This window comes from Piliocolobus tephrosceles, chromosome 18 (genome assembly GCF_002776525.5).
Source record: "Piliocolobus tephrosceles isolate RC106 chromosome 18, ASM277652v3, whole genome shotgun sequence".
Lineage (NCBI taxonomy): Eukaryota > Metazoa > Chordata > Mammalia > Primates > Cercopithecidae > Piliocolobus > Piliocolobus tephrosceles.
Genome location: NC_045451.1, coordinates 71233977 through 71258606, shown reverse-complemented (window position 1 = coordinate 71258606; position 24630 = coordinate 71233977). Strand labels below are relative to the sequence as shown.

The following is a 24630-nucleotide window of genomic DNA, read 5'->3' as shown; positions in this document are numbered from 1 at the left end:
AAGTGACAGCACACATTGCTGCCATTTGAAAGCCTGCATTTTTAAAGGGCGTAATACATAGTGACAGTTTTGATGTGTGCCCGTGGGTTGGGTCCTAATATCTCACCATACTCTGCCTGCATAATTTAAAATGACAGTTTAGCCTGTCAAACTTAAATGTGAGTGAAGTTCCTTGGATATTTATAAAACATCAAAAAGATAGAATGGTGTCAGCAAAAGATGGGTCTTTTTATTACTAAGCCACGGGACGATTTTTGGATGATAATTGCTGGCAACTCACCTAGAAGCTGAACTTCCAGCCAAAGTATAAATTTGGTGGTGCCACAGTTTTGAAGGTTATTTTCACCCAATGCAATAAAAGGATATTACAGAACTCCAGCACAAATTGTAGTCAAAGATGGAGACGCGTCAATGACCCGTTTGTTTTTAATGTATTGTTTTAATGTTTTTGTTTTTAATGTATCCATGGTTTCCAGTTCCCCTGAGAAAGTGGAAATTACCCATGCTAATAAAGCAAGCGTTAGTGTGAAGACCTAGCTGATGTTTGCCTGGGTTTTAGCCAGCTAGCCAGTCACCCTTTATAAAGCCTGCCAACTTTGGAGTTTGGGTAATTTTACACGCGGCTCGCCACAGATTGTCTGCTTCGGTAGATTACTAAGAAAGTGCGTGTGGGCACTAATTTTTGTGAATTTACTAATAACGTTAAGAACTTTAAAAACCCGGTAGGAGGCAGCGCAGGACGCGAGCGTACAGCGCCGGAGCGTCCGGCCAGAATCCCCCTGCGTGCGCGGCCCCCGGCGCCGTACGCCCCACAGGCCCCACCCCGGCGCCGTCCGTCCCGCAGGCCCCGCCTTTGGCGCTGGGCTCTGACGTCACCACCTGCGCCGCGCACAGTAGAAACAGGAAGTGGGACCAAAACAAAGGAGCGGCGGCCGGGAGCGGAGTTACCTCACCTTCTGTCTCTTCCGCGCACGTCTCAGCCGGGCCGCCGACCCCAAGGAGCCGTCCGACCATGTCCAACATGGAGAAACACCTGTTCAACCTGAAGTTCGCGGCCAAAGAACTGAGCAGGAGTGCCAAAAAATGCGATAAGGAGGAAAAGGCCGAAAAGGCCAAAATTAAAAAGGCCATTCAGAAGGGCAACATGGAAGTTGCGAGGATACACGCCGAAAATGCCATCCGCCAGAAGAACCAGGCGGTGAATTTCTTGAGAATGAGTGCGCGAGTCGATGCGGTGGCTGCCAGGGTCCAGACGGCGGTGACGATGGGCAAGGTGACCAAGTCGATGGCTGGTGTGGTTAAGTCAATGGATGCGACACTGAAGACCATGAATCTGGAGAAGATTTCTGCCTTGATGGACAAATTCGAGCACCAGTTTGAAACTCTGGACGTCCAGACGCAGCAAATGGAAGACACGATGAGCAGCACGACGACGCTCACCACTCCCCAGAACCAAGTGGATATGCTGCTCCAGGAAATGGCAGATGAGGCGGGCCTCGACCTCAACATGGAGCTGCCGCAGGGGCAGACCGGCTCCGTGGGCACGAGCGTGGCTTCGGCGGAGCAGGATGAACTGTCTCAGAGACTGGCCCGCCTTCGGGATCAAGTGTGACGGCAGAACCCGCTCTGAGGTTTCCTGGCCATAGCCACCCTTTGAAATGCTCTCTGTGTGTCAGAGAGATACTATGCCCTAGAAACTCTGAACACACCAGAATGCTGAAATGCCCTTCTACCTTTGGGTTTACAGTCGTCCCCTCCAGATAAATTAAGAAATTCAGTATTTCTCCACTCTTAGCTGGATTCTGAAGTTCTGTATAGCTCGTAATGATGGTATTTTTATAGCAGCCTTTTAACAGAACTAGTTAATTTGGTGTATATGAGTCTTTCTCGAAGATCTGGTCAAAACTGTATTCAGTTTTCTGACCAGAATGATCAGATTGAAGGTGGTTGGTTTTTATTATTGATATTATTTAGTGTGATTGATAATATGTAGAATGGCAGGCGGTGCATACAAGTTAAAGAGGGGGAAGATTACTTAGTTTGGTTATACAGCTATAAACACCATTCAGTGTATTCGGTAGACTGTGCTATTTCTTTATCCTTTGGGTTTTGGTTTTTGTTTTTGCCTTCACAGTGAGACTGCAATTGATCTCATAACGTATATTATTAATAAATCTCGTCCCATAATTTATACTGAAATTACCTTAGGATATTTTTGCATAATACTCTCTTACTGCTTACATTCTATACATTTTTCATGTGATAATTGTCTTTGCGTAACCGGGAAAAATGCCGAATAACTTCCTTTATTATCTGGAAAAATTAAATTTGTTCATTTATATTTTCTACTTGCTAAATTGAGTTTTTAAAAAGACTTAGAAAGTGTGACATACAGTGTCTTTCAAACGAACAAGTTTGTAGTTATTTTCCTGTTTCAACGCTATTAGACGTCTTATAAATTATGCTAATTAGCACGGCAGTCTTGTTACACGCTCTTAACATTGCCAAAGAACTGTTGATTGTTTGAGAAAACGCGGGGGCTGTGTGTGTGTAGGTTTTGTTTTGATTTTAACAACCAAAAATAGAAATAAAATTAGAACTGCATTTTAAGTTCTAATTTGCATTTATTAATTTGTCCCAAAGCAACAAGTCTTTGAAAACCTTGAAAATATAAGCTGGAATGTTTTACTTAGCCATGCAGGTCATTTATGTATACATCCAGCCAACTGGAAGTCTGAGAACTAAAGAGGTAGGACTGGAAGGAAGGAGAAAGCTTGACTCTTTAAGGCTGGAGCCCAGCTGTGCTGCCTGCCATCTTCTCAGGATTGGCAGTGCGTATTTTCTGGCTGAAAAGTAAAGCATGTAGCTAGCCACTGCTTTCTCATAGCCTCAAAACATGGAGAAAAGCAACTTACTTTTGCCTTGGCAAGTATTCTAACCTAAGTTAATTCAAGTTTTTTTAAACTTACCCTTTCCTTCACTGGAGGATTTTTCCATAAGATAATTCCATTGTTTCAGAAAATAATTATAGGGGCCCTTCCAAGTTCTTTGAAAGATTCGTAACCAACTGTTCACTATTATAACGTGTTTTCCAGTGTACATGAGTAAGGAAAAAAAAACAGATGTAACAGGTGTGTGCAGATGAGGAGTGACCCTCATATTTATTTTATATTTGGATGTTGTTCTGAAGTGTGCTTTAAGGGACACTTGTTGGTTGTCTACCCAGCATCTTCTCTCAAGAACACTCCTCTTAGAAGGTCATGTCTCCTATTCTCCACATGCTTGTGTAGGGCCATGTGTGAGGACAGCATGAGTCTTAAGCCCTCTTTTATTTTATTTATTTTATTTTCGAGAGGGAGTCTCGCTCTGTTGCCCAGGCTGGAGTGCCGTGGCGCAATCTCGGCTCACTGCAGCCTCCGCCTCCCGGGTTCAAGCAAGTCTCCTGCCTCAGCCTCCCGAGTAGCTGGGATTACAGGTGCACACCACTATGCCTGGCTAATTTTTTTGTATTTTTAGTAGAGACAGAGTTTCACTGTGTTGGCCAGGCTGGTCTTGAACTCCTGACCTCAGGTGATCCTCCCGCCTCAGCCTCCCAAAGTGCTGGGATTACAAGCGTGAGCCACTGCACCTGGCCTTAACCCCTCTTTAGATTGGAAAAAATAATTCCAACTTTTAAAATAGCTTAGTGTTGAACCCTTTGGTAAACTGAAGACCCTTTTATAATGCAAATATTCCCACCAAAATTAATATATTTTGTGAGATTAAACAATGCTTGTATATGCTTGAACTTTCTTAAAATATGTTCATGTCATACTATTATGAATGTACATTTTTATGAGTCATAAATATTATTTTCAAAAGCACTGCAGGCCCATGAATTATTTCCTAACTTTTGCAGTTGATTAAATACTGAAATGTAAATCACAGGAATTTGTCAAATCATTTTAAACTGCATGTTACTGGATGTGAGTGTGCATCCTGTTTTAAAAAATACTTAAGAAAAAAGAATTGCTGGGCACAGGGACTCAAGCCTATAATCCCAGCACTTTGGGAGGCTGAGGCAGGCGGATCACCTGAGGTCAGGAGTTCGAGACTAGCCTGACCAACATGGAGAAACCCCGCCTCTATTCAAAATACGAAATTAGCCGGGCATGGTGGTGCGCACCTGTAATCTCAGCTACTCAGGAGGCTGAGGCAGAAGAATTGCTTGAACCCGGGAGGCAGAGATTGCACTACTGCACTCTATTGCACTGTAGCCTGGGTAACAAGAGTGAAACTCTGTCTCAAAAGGAGAAAAAAAAAAAATTCTGAGGTAGATTTGGTTCAGAAAGCATGGTATTTTTCCAAATTCACCCTCAGTCTTACCACTTAAATTTTGGTTTGGTTAGTACGGCTTTTTGTGTATTTCTAGGATCCCTGGCTTATTTTTTTTGTTGCTGTTTTGAGACGGAGTCTCGCTCAATCGCCCAGGCTGGAGTGCCACCACGATCTCAGCTCACTGCGGCCTCCACCTCCCAGGTTCAAGTGATCCTCCTGCCTCAGCCCCCGAGTAGCTGGGACTGCAGATGCGCACCAACACACCTGGCTAATTTTTTTTTTTTCTTTTTTTTCCCCAGTAGAGTCGGGGTTTCACCATGTTGGCCAGGCTTGTCTGGGACTCCTGACCCTCAAGTGATCCACCTGCCTTGGCCTCTCCAAGTGCTGGGATTACAGGCGTGAGCCACCATGCGCCTGGCCCCGGGCTGCTTCACTGTAATTGTTTCTTCATGGCTACAAGATTCTTTTTCACATTGAAACTTCCCTACGCCAAAGATGGATATAATTTACAAAAGTATCCAACTGAAACACATCAGGGAACTAGTTAATCTTCCATTTAACTACTAGTTATATTTCTTCCTTTCATTTTTCCGCCTTCAAATGCACAATTTCTAACATGGATTTAGAATTGAAAGAAAAAAAGTAGACTGGATTAATACACAAAATACTTTACTTTTAGTTTATTTCAGCTCAGGAATCCAGATGATACTGTGTGCTACTGGAGAATTTTCTTACTAAAGCTGTTTCTTGCTTAAGGCATGCAATGTATATGCCTTTTAAATACAGGCAGACCATGAGGCTTGGACACTGTGTGCCCGCCCTGCTGTCTTTGATTTGGAAAAGACTGCTGGGCTGGGTGCAGTGGCTCACGCCTGTAATCCCAGCACTTTGGGAGGCCGAGGCAGGCAGATCACCTGAGGTCGGGAGTTCGAGACCAGCCTGGCCAACATGAAGAAACCGCATCTCTACTAAAAATACAAAATGAGCCCAGCATGGTGGCGCATGCCTGTAATCCCAGCTACTTGGGAGGCTGAGGCAGGAGAATCGCTTAAACCCAGGAGACGGAGGTTGCAGTGAGCCGAGATCGCGCCGTTGCACTCCAGCCTGTCCGGCCTGGGCAACAAGAGCGAAATTCCATCTCAAAAAAAAAAAGACTGCTGAAAATAAGCACCAGTCTGATAAGATAACCTTATTAACAGCATAGTATCAGCATCAGCTGGCCAAGCACATTATAAAGCAGAAGGGAGGGACTTCCTCTACAAAAACACATCCTCTTGGCAATTCTGTAGCCAAAGTCCAAAGCTCAAGACCTTTATAGCAAAAAGCTACAAGCGAGGCTGGGCGCGGTGGCTCAAGCCTGTAATACCAGCACTTTGGGAGGCCGAGACGGGCGGATCACGAGGTCAGGAGATCGAGACCATCCTGGCTAACACGGTGAAACCCCGTCTCTACTAAAAATACAAAAAAACTAGCCGGGCGAGGTGGCAGCGCCTGTAGTCCCAGCTACTTGGGAGGCTGAGACAGGAGAATGGCGGGAACCCGGGAGGCAGAGCTTGCAGTGAGCTGAGATCCGGCCACTGCACTCCAGCCTGGGCGACAGAGCGAGACTCCGTCTTAAAAAAAAAAAAAAAAAAGCTACAAGCCAGTGGACACTAAGCAGATGGATGAACAGTCCCCTGTTTTTGTTTTTGTGTTTAATCAACTCACTGGAATTAGCAAAATGCTATCTGGTTTACCTAGGTTTGTTTTTCTACATTATATTGCAAATTCCATAGAGCCCGGACCAGGCAGTGTCTGTCATGGTGTCAATCTCCGGGCCTGGTATGGTGCCTCCTACCGTGGGCTCCTTGCACTGCAGAGCGAACGTGTGCCTGGCCTGGGTACTCACTCCTGATAGTGCCTCGAGCTTTCTGATGAGAGCAGACACAGGCAGGTAAAGCAGGCACCCTGGGCGCCCAGAATCCCAAGTATGGACACTCAAGAGCTGTGTCCTCTACCTTCACAGCATTTGCCCACAATGAAATGTTTGCCTCTGTTCTTCAGGGTTTGTACATCCTCTCTCCCTGCTGAGAAATGTCAGGACAAATAATTCAGCAGTGTTTACTCAAAATGACAATACAGGTGAGGCGCGGTGGCTCACACCTGTAATCCCAGCACTTTGGGAGGCCAAGGTGGGCAGATCACCTGAGGTCAGGAGTTGGAGACCAGCCTGGCCACCGTAGTGAAACCCCGTCTTTACTAAAAATGCAAAAAAATAATTAGCCAGGCATGATGGTGCACACCTGTAATCCCGCCTACTCGGGAGACTGAGACAGGAGAATCCCTTGAACCCAGGAGGCAGAAGTTGCTGTGAACCGAGATTGTGCCACTGCACTGCAGCCTGGGTGACAGCGTGAGACTGTCTCAAAAAAATAAAAATAAAAACATAATTTTTTAAATTTAAAAGCATTTAAAATGACAACGCAGGGAAAGATTTAGTACCAAATATGCTGGCCATGTGGGGCTTCTTTCTAGAAATTAGAACATGCTTTTGCCCTTAAATGATATTCAGTACAGATAGGTAGATAAAACATACATAGAAAAAGAAAAATGGACAAGGCATATCCAGATATTCAAAAAAAAAAATCAAGAACACTTAAGATCAGGACTGTTTACATACTTTATGTTATTTTATATCTCAACCTTTTAAAAGGATTAAATCACAGCATAAGGCGGCATGCCATGCTCATCAAATTGTGCAACAGTAAGTGCCAGAAGAAAGTGAGGTTGAGGTTGTGCTGTGTCATGGCAGTTAGAAGTGGCTTCCCAGAGCAGGCAGGGTTTAATCTCAGGTTTCAAATGGGGTTTGGTGGGGGGAAGCAGGAATGATACGGGATCTGAGAGGCCAAAAACTATAGGGAGTTTTGACGGGAGTGGAGGGTTCCTGCGATGTAAAAGAGACTGAAGGGGAGACTGGACAGATTGCAAAGGGCTCGAGGCCAGATTAAAAGTGTGAACTTTACCCTGTGGAAAGGAGAAAGCGCAGGAGTCATGAGAATAATGGTTCAGGCAGAGATTAGAGCATAAAGCAGAGAGGCGGGGAAAGCCAGGAGGAACACGCTCTTGGATGACGACTCACCAAGAATCGCTGATCACCTGGGACGTGGCTCAGCTGCACATGCTGACGCAGTGGGTCTGCCAGTGACGCTGATATGCCACGAGTCTGGGAACCCCTTTTAAGGAGCAGGGATCTTAACTCTGGCTGTGCATTACAACTACCTGGTACTTTGTCACCATATGAGTAATATTTTTCTCCACCAGTATGAACTGGGCTCCAGTGATCCTGCTGCCTCAGCCTCCTGAGTACCTGGGATCCATCTGTATATTTATATCTTGTAGATAAATATCATGAATCAAATTTCATTAACACTGGGAAAAGTTTTTTACTTTCCTTGACAGATTTCCAATTGCTATATGTTTTCACAAAAAAAAATAATTTTAAATACATGGAAATTTAGTTGGTACGTTTTTTCTCAGATCCAGTAGTTTAATTACAAAGGCATTTAACAGAATAGTTTTCATCTTTTCGTGACTCTCCTTGTTCCCTCTTCATGATCAATTCCATGGCCATTAAGAATTCTTTGACGCCAACAACAGATGGGATATAAACAGTGAGTTGTTATTTTTGCTAATATCAAACAGAAGGGGGATCTAAATGAAAATGAAAACATTTCTGCAAATGTGAGTGTCCTCAGCTGTCACAGGAAATAATGAAAAAAAATCAAAGTAAATTTCTTTTTAACTACTTTCTTATAATGTCTACAATGCAAGTGATTTTTTACAATGCTAATTTGGTATAGTTTTGCAACTCTGTATCTAATGTTGGAGTGAATAGTCTGCAAGGGGTTTTTAGATCTGCTTAATTCTTCTGGTCAGCATGCAGTGGCATATTTAAGGAGGCAATGTTATAACCCTTTAAAATGTAGTCATATGCAAAATTCTATATATGATTTGGAAGATCCCTTTAAAATTCTCTCTACGTATGGTAATCACAGAAGCCCCAGTTTGAAAAAGTACTTCTGCAACATGCTTGGGAATATGCCAGTTGAAACAAGGATCAAGGCAGGAGGCTGGCAGAAATCTACCACTCTATTATTTATTCCTTAGAAACTCTTTCAAAGAGTTGGGGGCATATTCACATTTTGGGGTGCATTTTCACATTTTACTTTCATTGCACAAACTTGAAATGCGTGAACTCAGGGTACCATTCAGCATCAGTAAAGATTCAGAAGCAGCTCTTGGAAGTGTTCAGTGAGACCTCCCACATCTCACTTAGATCTCTGAGAATCAGAGCTGGAAGGACTCTGAATATCCATCTTGGAGGCTGGGGACAGGAGAAGACCCACCAGCCTCATCACTGTCAGCATCGCAATGTCACTGGTCTCTCATAGTGCACAGGAAGATGCACTCACACGTCCCCTCATCACATCTCTCTAGCACTCCACAGGCATTTTTTGGTTAACCATACCTCATTCTTTCTACTTAGACTAGTTATTATCATCTGAATACATTCACTCACCTACCTCCAACCTATGTGCATCCCATTTTAAACAGGTTACTTCCTAAACTCTAACTATAGCCACAGGCTTCATATTTAATGTTCAGTTCCTTCCAGCTCTTTTTATCAGAGCGAATTCATTTCTGTATCCTTACCCTGGCCCCTGTTAAAAGTCATGACCATTTCTGACTAGCACTGTTGTCGCTCACACGGCCTGTGAGGGAGGCAGCCTTCTCACCCGGAAACCCACCTGAATGTCCAGCCGCAGTCCAGAGCTCCCGTCCCACCCCGGCAGAAATTTCTCCTGCCTTCTCACGGATTCCAAGGTCTTTTTGGTCCTTTGTCACTGGATGCTCAGGAACTCAGTGTGTCCTTCCACTGTGCTCTTCACCCCACCACATTCCAGGCCAGCAGCCACCGTGCCAGGACTGCATTGCACTTTCCAAACCAAGCCTCAGGCAACGGCAGGGAATTCCTGCATCCGGCCTCCCAAGTTTCTCCAGGTCCCAGAGGGTCCCTTCCCTTGATTCCTTCCCCTCTGGAGCCAGTTCCACACCCTTGGCCAACTCACCAACCTTCAGGTGCGCAGTAGCACCTCCCAGGGCTTGCAGCACCTATTCCAAAGACACCACTGGCTGATCAGGGTCCCTTTGGCCTCTCAATAACCCTGTCACCTGGGCCGTATCTCTGCAGAGCCGGGAGCAGTTGACATTCTTTTTTTATTTTTTTATATATATTTTTTTTTTTTCTTTTTTTTTTTTTTTTGAGACAGAGTCTCACTCTATTGCCCAGGCTGGAGTGCAGTGGCATGATCTTGGCTCACTACAACCTCTGCCTCCTGGGTTCAAGTGATTCTCCTGCCTCAGCCTCCCAAGTAGCTGGGATTACAGGCATGCACCACCATACCTGGCTACTTTTTGTATTTTTAGTAGAGACAGGGTTTCACAATGTTGACCAGGTTGGTCTTGAACTCCTGACCACAGGCGATCTACCCACCTTGGCCTCCCAAAGTGCTGGGATTAAAGGTATGAGCCACTGCACCCGGCCGACGTTCTTTCATGACTGCATACCAGACAATGCAGTCACAGACACCACTCCCATAGCCTGTTTCCCTTGGATTCCAGGGAAATGACTCATTCATGACAGTTGAGGTCACAGTTGCCCCCACTGCTTCCTACCCCTATGAAAGGCCATCCCAGACACCAGCAGATCCACTCCTGCCCCTTTGTGTATTCTGCTTCTGGGTTACTTGCCCTGGGGGTGTCAAACCCAGGTTCATGGATGAAGGCTGCCAAAATGTCATCCCACGGCCAGGCCTCAGTTCTGGCCACTAGGGACTGCCTCTAGCTTTCCAAAAGGAAGGAGTTAAGATGGCCAAGGAAATTATGCAGTCTTACTGTCCTTGGCCAAGTGGTTCCTAAAATGGACCCCTTTTGACCTTTGTAGGGAAGGAGAAAGAACTTCCCTCTTTCCCATTAGGTTCTGTAGCTGAGTGAACCAACAAAGACAGATTAACAGGAGGAAAGCATACACATTTTATTCAGTATTTTTACATGCACACGGGAACCTTCATAAGAAAAATGAAGACCCAAAGAAGCCGTCAGGACTGAGAGCTAATATACCCTTTTAACAAAAGATGATAAACATATGGAGAAGTGACAAAGGAGAAAGGTTCAAGTTTCTAGGGGCAGTGACTAGAAAGACAATGGTTATTTTGGTGAGTTTGTACAGATCGGTTTCGGGGTGGACTCTCAGCGCCTGGTGATAAGAACACCCTGCTCTTCCTGGTACAGGGCAGGCACGTTTCTTATGGAAAATTTCATGACTCGCTTTTTGGGACAGAGCGGGAGGTCAGCCCGCCAGCCTTGCATCTGAGGCTTCTCAAGTGCCTTCAGCTGCAATTAGTCAACATGCCGAAGGGCACATTTTGGGGTGGCGTTCTGTCTTCTGAACCCTTTCGTCTCCCTCTTGCCCACACGGAGGTTCACAGGCGCCTGCAGAGGAGCTGGTGCAGGAGGATGGGGAGATGGGGAGGCAACATCCCCTCCGCTGCATCAAATGCTCATGGGCACATGGCTGCTGCCTCTACCTACCCAGACACAGAGCCAGCCAACTGGCATGGCAGGCAGGGAGCCAGCACAGCCTCCAGGCCATCCATCCGGCATCAACGCCAGCGCCAACAGAGAGCCTGGACCGCCCCGACCCCTCCCTCCTGCTCGCTCTCCTTCTTCCTTCTAGAGCCCCTGCTGCCCCTCTGTCTCCAGAATTGCCCTCTGCTCGCCAGTTAACCCATCCCCAGCGCTTGTTCGTCCCCGGGAGGCCCATCCTCTCAGCCCTCGATGGTCACCTGTCCCAGCCGCGGAAGAGGGGACAGAGGACACTGGTTCATTCCACCATATTTACTGGGGCCAGGCCTGCACTAGGTGCTGGGGACTCCCAGGTGGACACGACAGAAACCTGCCCTGAGGGCCTCGCACGTTAGTGGAGGAGGCAAATAACAACAGATCAACCAAGACTCAGTGGGAACTGTGCACCCTGGATAGATGCCTTGGTAAAGCCAGGCTGACACAGAGAGGGCGGGGGAGGCCTGTGCAGGGGCCATGGTCACTCGGGAGAGGGAACTCAGCGGCCTCCCAGCGGAAGAGCTGGAGAAACAGCCTGGAAGACGGTCGTCACCCCAGAGCGGTGCACAGCTTTCCTAGGCTCCCGCCCTGCCTTGCGTGGGACACAGAGGGCACCGGGCAGATCTGACACCAACAGGCATCGCCGGGTTTGCCGGCACACACACTCACATACACACACTCACATACACACACACACACACACACACACAACTTCTGTATCTGATCAGGAGCCTACACTAAAGGAACATTTATCACCTTCCATGTTTTGTTTCCATTGCAACACATTCTTGTACTCGCTTAGCCTGGAAGGGAGGCTCCGTGCTCTCTCCCGGTTTCTGAGTAGCCCCCACCCCCAGCCCTATGGCAGTGGAGAAGAGAGGGGAGGGAAGGCAACATTTAAAAAAAAAAAAAAGAATGCAGTTCTCCCTCCCTGGGTCAAGAATGTTGCATTATCTAGACAGATACAAATTCAGGAAACAAAGTAAGAACTCATGTCAGCTTCTTGGCCTGCCCCATCCTTGCTGTACTTGGGTGAAATGTCCCATTAATTTCCCCCCAACCCCAGGAAAAAGTGACCTGAGAACAGGCCTCAACCCTTGCTGGCTTTCTTTGCAGCTTCCTGGAAAGAATCGACAGCGTCAGCTTGGTTGACTACACACCCACAGACCAGGTATGTGGAATTAGGGTCCCCCACCGCACACCAGAAACTATGAGATTCATTTCCAATATGATGTAATGATTATTTCAGAATGGATTAAGGAAAAATCCTTAAGTTACCTACTTGTTGCACATCGTTTGTACTGCCCTGTGTGTGTGCGTGGATTGGTCATCAGACCTTGTGCCTTGCTCCCCCGACTCGAGCACTTAAGTGGTTCTCAAAATTGCCAGTATGCAAATGAGTTTATCTGCAGACAAGGAACGTGCTGTTGCTGTTCCTCCTGGAGCTGTCCTCAGGAGAGCGAAGTCTTGACTTCCTGGCTTCATGAACTATGCCCATTCTGTTTTGGCCCTGGGCCTGGGGAGTCCCATATCCCAGCGAACTTTCCAGGTGTGACCCAGAGCATCCCTTTTGGGTTGAGCCAGAAAAAAGCACTCCACCTTTTTCTTTTCTTTTCTTTTCTTTTTTTTTGTCTTTTTGAGATGGAGTCTTGCTCTGCCGCCCAGACTGGAGTGCAGTGGTGCAATCTCTGCTCACTGCAACCTCCGCCTCTCAGGTTCAAGCGATTCTCCTGCCTCAGCCTCCGAAGTAGCTGGGATTACAGGTGCCTGCCACCTCGCCCAGCTAATTTTTGTATTTTTAGTGGAGACAGGGTTTTGCCATGTTGGCCAGACTGGTCTCAAACTCCTGACCTCAAGTGACCCACCTGCCTTGGCCTCCCAAAGTGCTGGATTATAGGCGTGAGCCACCGTGCCCAGCCCACTCCACCAATTTTTAAATAGCAGAGAATCGTGCCCCTTTGACCCTCAGGCAGCTGCAGAGACTTGGAGGGCCCCCAGATTGCTCAATTCAGGAGCCTTCAGGTGCTTCTAGAGCCAGTGAACCCCAAGGAAGTTAGAGGGGTCTCTCTGTTCAAACCGCTCTCTCCAAACTTCCCCCAGAGTCTGTATTCCCTGCAAGGCCTTGGCCCTGGGCCCCCAGGGTGGAAGGTCTGAGGCCTGAGCTGCTCTCTCTCCCATGAAGTTTCTCTCTCAGGCTGATCCTGAGAGTTTGAAATTATCTGACAAAGCAGTGGAGGCTTCCTCGTCCTGAGTCTGTCCCTCAACTAACTCACCTGTCCTGAAGAGTTCTCATTATACTAAAATGGGAGGACCACCTCCCACGTTCCAGAATTATTACGGAGTGACCGCTTCCTTAAAAGCACATGGATTTGGTGGTCAGAAAAAAAAACCCTGACCTCTGCCAAATGTGCCAGGGATGCCAGCTTTGTGAGGCTGCCAGGCTTTGTCGTCCCCTCGGGGTACCACATCTTTTATCTTGGAGGAAATAGAAATGTGCAGGGAAGGGAGAATAAATGAACTCAACTAGCATCCAGTTCATAAGGCTGAAGACTTCTGAGTGCAGTTATACTTCCTTTGGTTTCTCACCCAAGCCCACAGAGCACTGGCAGGGTGTCCCTCTGGAATGCTGATGCCCTGGCTGTGGTTGTCAGGTATGTGTCAGTGAGATTCTTGGAGACATGAGTTTTTTTAAGTCTTAAAACAAAAGGACAGTTATCAGGTCTCTCAGGGCCAAACCAACACATTAATTGTGGCTTTCTCTGGAGGATAAAACAACATTCGTCTGAGTTTTGTTTTGTTTTGTTTTGTTTTTTGAGATGGAGTCTCACTTGTCACCCAGGCTGGAATGCAGTGGCACGATGTCAGCTCCCTGCAACCTCTGTGTCCCAGGTTCAAGCGATTCTCCTGCCTCTGCTTCCCAAGTAGCTGGGATTACAGGTGCCTGTGACCACACCTGGCTAATTTGGTTTTTTTGTATTTTTAGTAGAGACAGGGTTTCATCATGTTGGCCAGGCTGGTCTCAAACTCCTGACCTCAGGTGATCTGCCCGCCTCAGTCTCCCAAAGTGCTGGGATTACAGGCGTGAGTCACCACGCTTAGCCAGTCTTAGTTCTTAATTATCATTGTTTCCTGTACAGTGGAACAAATTATTTGAAAAATATTGCTGATGTATAGTTATACCCGGGCTTTACTTTGAAGAAGAACAGTAATGTAACTCAGCTTGCTTCCCTCTTCTTGTTCCCAGGACCTCCTCAGATGCAGAGTTCTGACATCTGGGATTTTTGAGACACGATTCCAAGTGGACAAAGTAAACTTTCAGTGAGTATGTTGTTAAAGCCGCGCGGCCCAGGGCCTCTTGAAGTCCCAGAGCCGAAGGGTTGTGAGGTTTAAGGGGCTTCATTCCTGAATGTGCATGGCTGGCCTTTCATGTAAGGGCAGCTGGGTTGAAATTCTAACTCTAGCAAGAGTTGAAGTGTTGATTTTACTGCCTACTTTAACGCAGAAATGAGGACATCTGAAAGGAAGGCAGTGTTTGCCTCTGAGTTGTAGATGTGATTGGCCCCTTTTTTAGATCAGGAGACTCATGAAATTTTGATCTTCCAGATGCACAGTCCCAGTTTGAGAACTGAAATGAGCAGTTCATGTGTGTCTCCAGCCCATCTCTTGGGTTGCCCAAGTGCAAACTCGGCCAAATGAGCATACTTTCTTCATTTCTCTCCCTCATGATAAGACGTTAATTCTCCGGCCACAAAGCTCTTTTCGTCCCCGTAGCTGTGACCGTAGTCCTGCTCCATCACTTCCCCAGCCCCTAGACTCTCTCAGCAGGGCCCTGGCTGGTCTCCTGTCCCCTGGCTTACCCATTTCAGTTGCCCTACTCAGTGTCACGAAATGAATCTTCCCATAGCATGGCCTGGATCGTGCTATCCCTCTGCTGAAAAAGGTTCGGGGCTCACTACTGCCTGTGCACCCTATGACCCAAGCCCTCCACCTGTGACCAGCCCCATCCCCAGCCCTACTTTGTCACCTGCCACCTGCCTCACCAGGCTGGGCTGCTGTCGGGACCCTTCCAGTTCTCCCAGCTTTTCCTGCCACAGCACCTCTGTTCATCTTGTCCTCTGAGCCTCAGATGCCACCTGGGCTAAGCAAACCCCACAAATCTATCAAAGCTTCCTTCAGGCCAGGCATAGTGGCTCATGCCTATAATCTCAGCACTTTGGGAGGCCAAGGCAGTAGGAATGCTTGAGACCAGGTGTTCAAGACCAGCCTGGGCAACATAGCAAGACCCTGTCTCTACCAAAAAAAAAATTAGCCAAGCTTGATGGCATACATCTGTGGTCCTAGCTACTCAGGAGGCTGAGGTGGGAGGATCTCGTAAGCCCAGGAATTCAAGGCAGCTGTGGGCCATGATTAGGCCATTTCACTCCAGTCCGGGTGTCTCTAAAATAAAAATAAAAAAAAGCATCCAAGCGTCCCTCAAATCTCAGCCCGTGGTGACCCCTCAGAATTCCCATTGCATCTACTCTGGAGCCATTGATGGTCTACTGCCCTATACCTTGCCCAGTCACCCCCAGCATGTCCAACTCGACTCTAAGGGACCTCAAGGGTGAGGTCCCTTAGAGCGAGAGTTTCATGATTTGCAGTGTGTTCTGAGACTCCTGCAGTGCCTGACGCTCTCCCCAGTGCACAGGTGACAGGCACCTACTTCCAGATTTCCCAAGAACCCTTCACACAGCCAGTGTCAGGCTGGAGAAAAGCCAGCTGCGTCTGTCTCTGCTGTGAGGCGCACACTGTGGTATGGAGTTGGCGTGACTTGCGGTTTTACCTACATCATAACCAAGTCCCTGGCATAGTGGAATATTAACAGTGAAGCTGTATCTCACACTTGTGATTTTGTTTGAAAGGATTCTGCTCATCAGCTCATCCATTTTCATCAAGTACCTCAGCCCCACGTGTGCTAATGCAAAGCGTACAGATGAAATTCTAATAGGATCAGTAACATACCCACCCAGGACAAAACAGTCTAGCCCGTGTGGTCCCAAGGCACACGCACTATGTTTAGAGAGGGGAGAAACCTCAGAGCCAGGGACGCCTGCAAAGGTTGGAAGGATCCAGCAGAATCTGGGTAGGTAGAGAAACTCTCCCAGGGAGAAATGGCTTAGGCCACAGGGTGCGCTGAGCAGGGGCTGTGAGAAGTGGGGCCTGGGCCTGGCCTGATGAAGTACAGGGTGCAGCTGAGAAACTCTGAGAGCACTGGCTGAGGTCGCCTTGGCTGGGCAAGACCAGGAAGCAGCTCAGGCTGGGCAGAGCAGCCTGAACTGAATCCAGGCGTGATCAAGACCCAGTGCAGGTCACCAGGCAGAGGTGGCTAGAGATAAGATACGTGTAGTGTAGACAGATCAGCAAGGAGCCTTTCTCAGTTCTCCAGGGGAGGAGACACAGTGTCCTGAGAGCTGGAGCAAATCATAGGAAGGATCTGCCCTGGGCAGTGACTTAGCTTGTACTCAGAGAGGCATGAGTGTCTGAGCAAGTAACCTCTCGCATGACTGAGCTAGTAACCGCTGGATTTATTAAGGACCTACTGTGGGACCTCAAGACACTGCCGGCTGCTGTCTGCTTGATCTCTCACCCCTGTGGCCCCACTGCGGGGTGACTGAGGAGGGCCTGCGGCCGAGAGAGGTGGAGCCACTTGTATTCCAGGATCACACAGGGCGTGATGGTGCAGGCCAGCCAGTGACCCAAGCCTGACTCAAGACCTGCGCGTGAACGCTGGAAGCTGCTGATAGCCAAAGAGGAGAGCAAGCACGTGTGCGGCTGTTCCCTGCCTTCCCCAAATAACTGTGTTCCTCTTGCTCTTCCACAGCATGTTTGATGTTGGCGGCCAGAGGGATGAGAGGAGAAAATGGATCCAGTGCTTTAATGGTGATTTTTTTAATGCTGTCTCAAGAAAATGGGAGTGAATTCTGACATTCAGCATTGCTGTGCTTAACTGTTTTTGAATTAGATGATCTCTAATCTAACTAGTATGTAAAGTATAGCATTTTATAGATTATGATTCTCCTTCCTTAGATACTAATCTCATTAAAAAAAGCATTTAAGGGCCAGGCGCAGTGGCTCATGCCTGTAATCCCAGCACCTTGGGAGGCCAAGGAGGGCGGATAACCTGAAGTCAGGAGTTCAAGACCAGCCTGGCCAATGTGGCGAAACCAGGGGTCTATTAAAAATACAAAAATTGGGCCGGGCACGGTGGCTCAAGCCTGTAATCCCAGCACTTTGGGAGGCCGAGACGGGCGGATCACGAGGTCAGGAGATCGAGACCATCCTGGCTAACACGGTGAAACCCCGTCTCTACTAAAATACAAAAAAAAATTAGCCGGGCGTGTTGGCGGGCGCCTGTAGTCCCAGCTACTCGGGAGGCTGAGGCAGGAGAATGGCGTGAACCCGGGAGGCAGAGCTTGCAGTGAGCTGAGATCAGGCCACTGCACTCCAGCCTGGGCGACAGAGCGAGACTCCGTCTCAAAAAAAAAAAAAAAAAAAAAAAAAAAAAAATACAAAAATTAGCCAGGTGTAGTGGCTCATGTCTGTAATCCCAGCATTTTGGGAGGCCAGGGTGGGTGGATCCCCTGAGGTCAGAAGTTCAAGACCAGCCTGACCAACATGGTGAAACCCCATCTCTACTAAAAATACAAAAATTAGCCGGGTGTTGTGGTGCATGCCTGTAATCCCAGCTACTCGGGAGGCTGAGGCAGGAGAATCGCCTGAACCCGGGAGGCGGAGCTTGCAGTGAGCCAAGACTGTGTCATTGTACTCCAGCCTGGGCAAGCCTGGGCAACAAGAGTAAAACTCTGTCTCAGAAAAAAATACAAAAATTAGCCAGGCATGGTGACACATGCCTGTAATCCTAGCTACTAGGGAGGCTAAGGCAGGAGAATCACTTGAACCTGGGAGGCAGAAGTTGCAGTGAGCCAAGATCATGCCATTGCACTCCAGCCTGGGAGACAAGAGTGAAATTCCACCTCAAAAAAAGAGAGAAAAAAAAAAAAAAAGCATTTAAGCATCCCAAATTTACCTGCGTCTTTTGGGCTGGGCTCTTCATCAAGTGTGTTACTGAAGCAACCAGTGGTGCGCACGGCGCACGTGCAGGCTGTTCTGTGACTGAATAGTCCTATCACTGAGTGAACGTTTTTGTGGAACTGAGTGGCTGCTGCGTGTGTACTTTCTTGCAACTCCACAGCGAGGGTGTCTAACTGAGGTGCTTTCCTTTTTCTCCCCACCAAGATGTCACGGCTATCATTTACGTCGCAGCCTGCAGCAGCTACAACATGGTGATTCGAGAAGATAACAACACCAACAGGCTGAGAGAGTCCCTCGATCTTTTTGAAAGCATCTGGAACAACAGGTGACAAAAATCACAAACTCAGTCTCACCGCTGGATTGCAAATTTTCTTTTGTTAAAAATACGCTCAGGCCAGGTGTTGCGGCTCACACCTGTAATCTCAACACTGGGAGGCCGAGGCCGGTGTGTCACTTGAGCCCAGGAGTTGGAAACCAACCTGGGCCACATGAAGAAACCCTGTCTCTATAAAAAATACAAAGATGAGCCAGGCGTGGTGGTGCACACCTGTAGTCCCAGCTACTCAGGAGCTTGAGGTAGGAGGATCGCTTGAGCCCAGGAGGTGAGGGTTACAGTGAGCTGCGATCACACTACTGCACTCCTGCCTGGGCAACACAGCAAGACCCTGTCTCAAAACACACACACCTACACCCACAGCCCCGCACACACACTCTTTACTGATGAATCCAGAACTGTACGAAATATCTCTTTTAGTTCATCTATTGTATAGACATACTAAAAATGTGGAGTATTTTATTTTATTTTGAGATGGAGTCTCGCTCTGTCGCCCAGGCTGGACTGCAGTGGCATGCTCTCAGCCCACTGCAAGTTCCACCTCCCGGGTTCACGCCATTCTCCTGCCTCAGCCTCCCGAGTTGCTGGGACTACAGGCGCCCGCCACCACACCCGGCTAATTTTTTGTCTTTTTAGTAGAGGCGGGGTTTCACCATGTTAGCCAGGATGGTCTTGATCTCCTGACCTCGTGATCCGCCCACCTCAGCCTCCCAAAGTGCTGGGATTACAGGTGTGAGCCACCATACCTGGCCAGTGTGGAGTATTCTTTGATGAAGTTCTGATAGTGCTTTGTCAAGAAAATTTAGGTCTCTGTTTTGAAAGCCTAAGATTATATTCAGCCTTCCATATCTTCAGGTTCCATATCTGCATATTCAACCAACACAGATTGAAAATACTCAAAAATAAATTTAAGATAGCAATACAACAACAAAAAATAATACAAGATTACAGTGGCTTACACCTGTAATCCCAGCACTTTGGGAGGCTGAGACAGGGAAATTGCTTGAGCTCAGGAGCTGGAGACCAGCCTGGGCAACATGTTGAAACCCCGTCTCTACAAAAAATACGAAAATTTGTCAGGCGTGGTGGGGCACACTTGTAGTCCCAGCTACTTGGGAAGCTGCGGCAGGAGGATCACTTGAGCCCAGGAGGCGGAGGTTACAGTGAGCTGAGATCCTATCACTGCACTTCAGTCTGGGAAACAGAGGGAGACTCCGTCTCAAAAAACTTAATTCAAATAAAAAATTAAGCAAGGAAAAAAATTAGACTAAAAAATAATAATACAAATAAACAATACAGTATAACAAGTACTCACCAGCTTTTACATTGTGTTAGGTATTTTAGGTAATGTGGAGATGACTTAAGTGCATGGGAGGGTGGTCATGGGTTATATGCAAATACGACACCATTTCATACAAGGCAGCTTCCTCAGATTCTGGTTTTCACAGGGAGTCGTAGACCAATCCCCCACGGGTGTCAAGGGATGATTCTATATCTAGGGTTCGAAATAGGTTTTGTTTGGTTTTTAAAATTTAGGAAGTACCAGTTTAGGGGCCAGGAACAGTGGCTCACACCTGTAATCCCAGCACTTTGGGAGGTGAAGGCAGGAGGATCACCTGAGATGAGGAGTTCGAGACCAACCTGACCAAAATGGCGAAACCCCGTCTCTACTAAAAGTACAAAAATTAGCCAGGTGTGGTGGTGGGCGCCTGTAGTCCCAGCTACTCAGAAGGCCGAGGCAGGAGAATCACTTGAACCCGGGAGGTGGAGGTTGTGGTGAGCTGAGATTGCGCCACTGCACTCCAGCCTGGGCAACAGAGTGAGACTCTATCTCAAAAAATAAAAATAAAACAATTTTACGGCCAGGCGCGGTGGCTCAAGCCTGTAATCCCAGCACTTTGGGAGGCCGAGACGGGCGGATCACGAGGTCAGGAGATCGAGATCATCCTGGCTAACACGGTGAAACCCCGTCTCTACTAAAAATACAAAAACTAGCCGGGCGAGGTGGCGGGCGCCTGTAGTCCCAGCTACCCAGGAGGCTGAGGCAGGAGAATGGTGTAAACCCGGGAGGCGGAGCTTGCAGTGAGCTGAGATCCGGCCACTGCACTCCAGTCCGGGCGACAGAGCGAGACTCCGCCTCAGAAAAAAAAAAAAAAAATTTTACATTTAAAAATAAATAAAGTACCAGTTTAGGACATCCACTAATAACTAGATGATCTCTAAGATCCCTTACAGCTCACAATCACCACATAATCATGTTTGAAACTACTAGCATTGCAAAGTGGCATAAGTGATTATTTCAGAAAGGAATATTTAGCGCGCGCACACACAATACATACATATATAGTTAGAAATCAAAGTTTCTTCTAAAGTATTTAGGAAGAAATATTACCAAGGAGGACAGGAAACATAAGTTTACCTTGTAAAGTTTTGGATTATCAGAAAAATGAGTTTTTATGAAATGTTCAACAACCAGCCTCAAATTTGTGGTAATAAGACAGTTAATAGGAAAGAAACAGGGTCAGGAAATACCAGGTATACAGAAGGATACTATAGAGTTGTTATACATTTATTTATATACACTATATGTGTAAGTGGGAAAATGACCACAGTCTTCTTATAGGAAAAAACAGATTTTAAAATACTGTGATCTTGTTTTTATAAGTATGTGTGAGGACAGAAAAAAACTTGGGCATAAAAATGTAAAACTTCTATAGTAATTGTTTCTGGGTATAATTACATCTGATTTTTTTCTTTATGTTTTTCTATAATTTAAGATTTATTTTTACAAAGGTTATATATTTTATTGCTAGAAGAAGCAGGTAAGCTATTTCCATTTGAGGGGAAAGTGGATTGTGTGTGTGGTTTTTATTTTTATTTTTATTTTTTGAGATGGAGTCTCACTTTGTACCCTAGGCTGGAGTGCAGTGGCCGGATCTCAGCTCACCGCAAGCTCCGCCTCCCGGGTTTATGCCATTCTCCTGCCTCAGCCTCTGGAGTAGCTGGGACTACAGGCGCCGCCACCTCGCCCGGCTAGATTTTTGTATTTTTTGGTAGAGACGGGGTTTCACCGTGTTAGCCAGGATGGTCTCGATCTCCTGTCCTCATGATCCGCCCGTCTCGGCCTCCCAAAGTGCTGGGATTACAGGCTTGAGCCACCGCGCCCGGCCAAATTTAGCAACTTCTATGTTAGAGGCGCTTTCATATACTAGTATATGTGAACTTTGTTTGTTTATTTTTCCTTTTTTAGGTGGTTACGGACCATTTCTATCATCTTGTTCTTGAACAAACAAGATATGCTGGCAGAAAAAGTCTTGGCAGGGAAATCAAAAATTGAAGACTACTTCCCAGAATATGCAAATTATACTGTTCCTGAAGACGGTAAGATTTCAAAATACATTCTTAGGATTGAGGAATAGAATTGTTTTATTAATAGTCCTGTAACTCTAATTCACATACTTCTGATGAATCTAAGAAATTCACTTATTTTAAAACAATTCTCTTTCTCCTGCCCATATCCTAAAGTACTGGAGTGTTAAAAGGTCCTATTTAGGATCCTGTTTGTAAATGTTTCCGAGTTTGACTTCCCATTGAAACTGTGCAGTTTTGGGGTGTGACTGTCATGCTGCTGTGAGCTCTCCCTCTGGAGCCTTTGACGGGGTTGGGCATGACAGGGGCCTTGTTAGTCCTTGATCCAGACCTTCTCACTGCACCCTCAGATGACCCCGCATGGTGGTTTCTCTTATTCTTTCCTGGGGAAGGAGAGTCTGAGGGAGAAGAGATAATGTGTTCAGAGCCACACGGGTAGAGTCGTGCAGGCAAGGCGGTCCTTGCACCCTTTGTCCCCAAGCCCGTGCTGGCAGCAGCCACGCTTACCTGCTCCTATCTCTAGCCTTGCTGTGGCTGCAGCCTTGGGGATTTCCAGCAGGGCCAGCAGCCACCCCAGGCTGCCTGAGGCTGAGGGGTTTCGGGGCGCGGGACTGTCAGTGCTAAAGCTGGGAAGGTAGACCAGGAAGAGATGGCCACTCCGTTTCCAGTCGCTGACACTTCAGTTTCCAGTGAACACCAGGTCTACCAGAGGCCCACAGGAGTGATTTAAGGTGAGATGGCACCGCCTCCTACATCTTGAATTCCCAAACTAGAAAACGCAGAATAAAAGAGACTTTCCTGGAAAATATAGTTAAGATCTGGAAAATTTACTTTTTATCCTCAATGAAGAAGGAAAAGAAAACTTGCATTTGTCATTAAACTTTCTTGCTCCTTATGTTCAATGCTCTTTTCTCCTTCATGGGAGAGGCATTATATAAGCATATTCACAGGAAAATCCTGACCCGTGTGGGGCACTCCAACAAAATCCTGCTGCCATCACCTGAGTCAGAAAGACGTGAAAAAAAATCCTGCCGCTATATAAAATCCTTACAGGAATAAATAAACAGACGTTGGAAATGGGCCTGAGCGCCAGCTCTGCCTTTGGTCTCACCAGACCCAGCTGCTCTCTTGAGCCACCAGCAGCCTCCGCACCTGCCAGAGGGTCAGTCAGCGCAAGGTCAAGGTCCAGGCTCTTCCTGAGACCAAATCAATGGAGACCTCACTGCAGTTCATCACCGCCCTGCCCACCTCGCTGCAGTTCATCACCGCCCTGCCGACCATCACCGCCCTGCCGACCTCACTGCAGTTCATCACCGCCTTGCTCTACTCGCAGCCTGGCGACGTGCTTTCCAGGACTGAGGCCGGGTGCCACTTGCCCATGGCACGTTATCAGAGCTTGGTTTCTGCTGCTCATTCTGTGGCTGGCACTGCCATTTTCCCAGCAAGTTGGGTCTTTAATTCTCCCACTAACCACCTCCTGCCACCTCCCATCACTCAGCTCAGGCAGTGGCTCAGGAGGGCCCTTCCACAGTGTCCGCCTCCCCAGGCCCTTCCCTCTTTCCCTCCTTATGGCTGTGGTCCTGGCCCTCACTCCTCTCATCTCAGCAGCTGCCACAGCCTCCTGCCTGACCTCCTGTAGCTGGTCACTCACCTTTCCAAAACATTCTGTGAACTTCTACCAAAGTCACACTTCTGAGACACAACCTTACCCGCTTAGGGGCACCAAGGAGAAGCACCACCACGAGCTGACGGCCAAGGCCACCTGCCCAGCTGCGGGTGATGAAGGGCTTCCGTCCAGGGGCTGAGGGGACCCTGGCTTGCTGCCTCGGTGCCAGGCCCAGTGACTGCTCTTCACCCGGCATCATGCGCCATCTCCATCTGTGCCCTGCCCCTCCCAATAGACTCACCCATCCCTGAGCATCTGTGGTACCTGCTGGAAGCCTGGCCCCACCATCACCTCCAACATCCTCAACTCTCACTTGGCAATTAAAGGGAACTGTTGGTGCACGTGATGGCATGAGTGAAACCCAGTGATGATGCTGACAGAATCATAGCAAAAACTACGTGCCATGTGAATGCATTTGTGTAAATATCTAAAAAGTAAATTACCTGGACGTGGTGGTGGGCGCCTGTAGTCCCAGCTACTCGGGAAGCTGAGGCAGGAGAATCACTTGAACCTGGGAGGCAGAGGTTGCAGTGAGCCAAGATTCTGCCACTTCACTCCAGCCTGGCGACAGAGCGAGGCTCCGTCTCAAAAAAAAAAAGAGGAAGTGCAGACTGACGCATGGTGACAGGAAGCACATCAGTGGTTGCCTGGGGAAGGAGGGCTGCAGAGGGAACGCCGACACCGTGGGAGGCTCTGGCTGTGCTCGTTGTTTTCGTTGTAGTGATGCTGGCATCAAAACACACACGCCAGAACTCGTCAGATGGGCCAGGCGCGGTGGCTCACGCCTGTAATCCCAGCACTTTGGGAGTCTGAGGCGTGCAGATCACCTGAGGTCAGGAGTTCAAGCCTAGTGTGGCCAACACAGTGAAACCCCATCTCTACTAAAACCCAAAAATTAGCCAGGCATGGTGACCGGCACCTAGAATCCCAGCTACTCGGGAGGCTGAGGCAGGAGAATCGGAGAATCGCTTGAACCCGGGAGGCGGAAGTTGCAGTGAGCTGAGATTGTGCAATTGCACTCCAGCCTGGATGACAGAATGAGGCTCCGTCTCAAAAACAAAAATCACTCCAGCAGCCTGGGCAACAGAGTGAGACTCAGTCTCCAAAAAAAAAAAAAAAAAAGAGCTCCTCAGATGGTACATATACATTCTGGGCATCCTAGAGAATGTCAGTGACCCCCCCCCCCCCCCCCCCCCCCCCCCCCCCCCCCCCC

At 47.7% G+C, this 24630-nt stretch overlaps 3 protein-coding genes across 4 annotated transcripts in view; 2 read left to right on the top strand and 1 right to left on the bottom strand.

The window, feature by feature from the left end:
• Positions 1 to 24630, top strand: part of GNAL (G protein subunit alpha L) — a 211471-nt gene that overhangs the window by 177246 nt on the left and 9595 nt on the right. For both annotated transcript variants that reach the window (XM_026455998.2, XM_023228528.3), the window contains exons 6-10: positions 12094 to 12148; positions 14222 to 14295; positions 16838 to 16896; positions 18253 to 18373; positions 21633 to 21763. In XM_026455998.2, coding sequence (XP_026311783.1) covers positions 12094 to 12148; positions 14222 to 14295; positions 16838 to 16896; positions 18253 to 18373; positions 21633 to 21763 — 440 coding nt within the window. The remainder of the gene's footprint in view (positions 1 to 12093; positions 12149 to 14221; positions 14296 to 16837; positions 16897 to 18252; positions 18374 to 21632; positions 21764 to 24630) is intronic.
• CHMP1B (charged multivesicular body protein 1B) lies at positions 421 to 3954 on the top strand. Its single transcript, XM_023228529.2, has one exon. It carries the CDS (start codon positions 1013 to 1015, stop codon positions 1610 to 1612), a length of 600 nt encoding a protein of 199 aa, XP_023084297.1. The 5' UTR covers positions 421 to 1012; the 3' UTR covers positions 1613 to 3954.
• Positions 21487 to 24630, bottom strand: part of MPPE1 (metallophosphoesterase 1) — a 37260-nt gene continuing 34116 nt past the window's right edge. The window contains exons 12-13 of the transcript XR_003309745.2: positions 22259 to 22520; positions 21487 to 22149 (exon numbers count right to left, since the gene is read on the bottom strand). The gene's annotated coding sequence lies outside the window, so the exon portion shown is untranslated. The remainder of the gene's footprint in view (positions 22150 to 22258; positions 22521 to 24630) is intronic.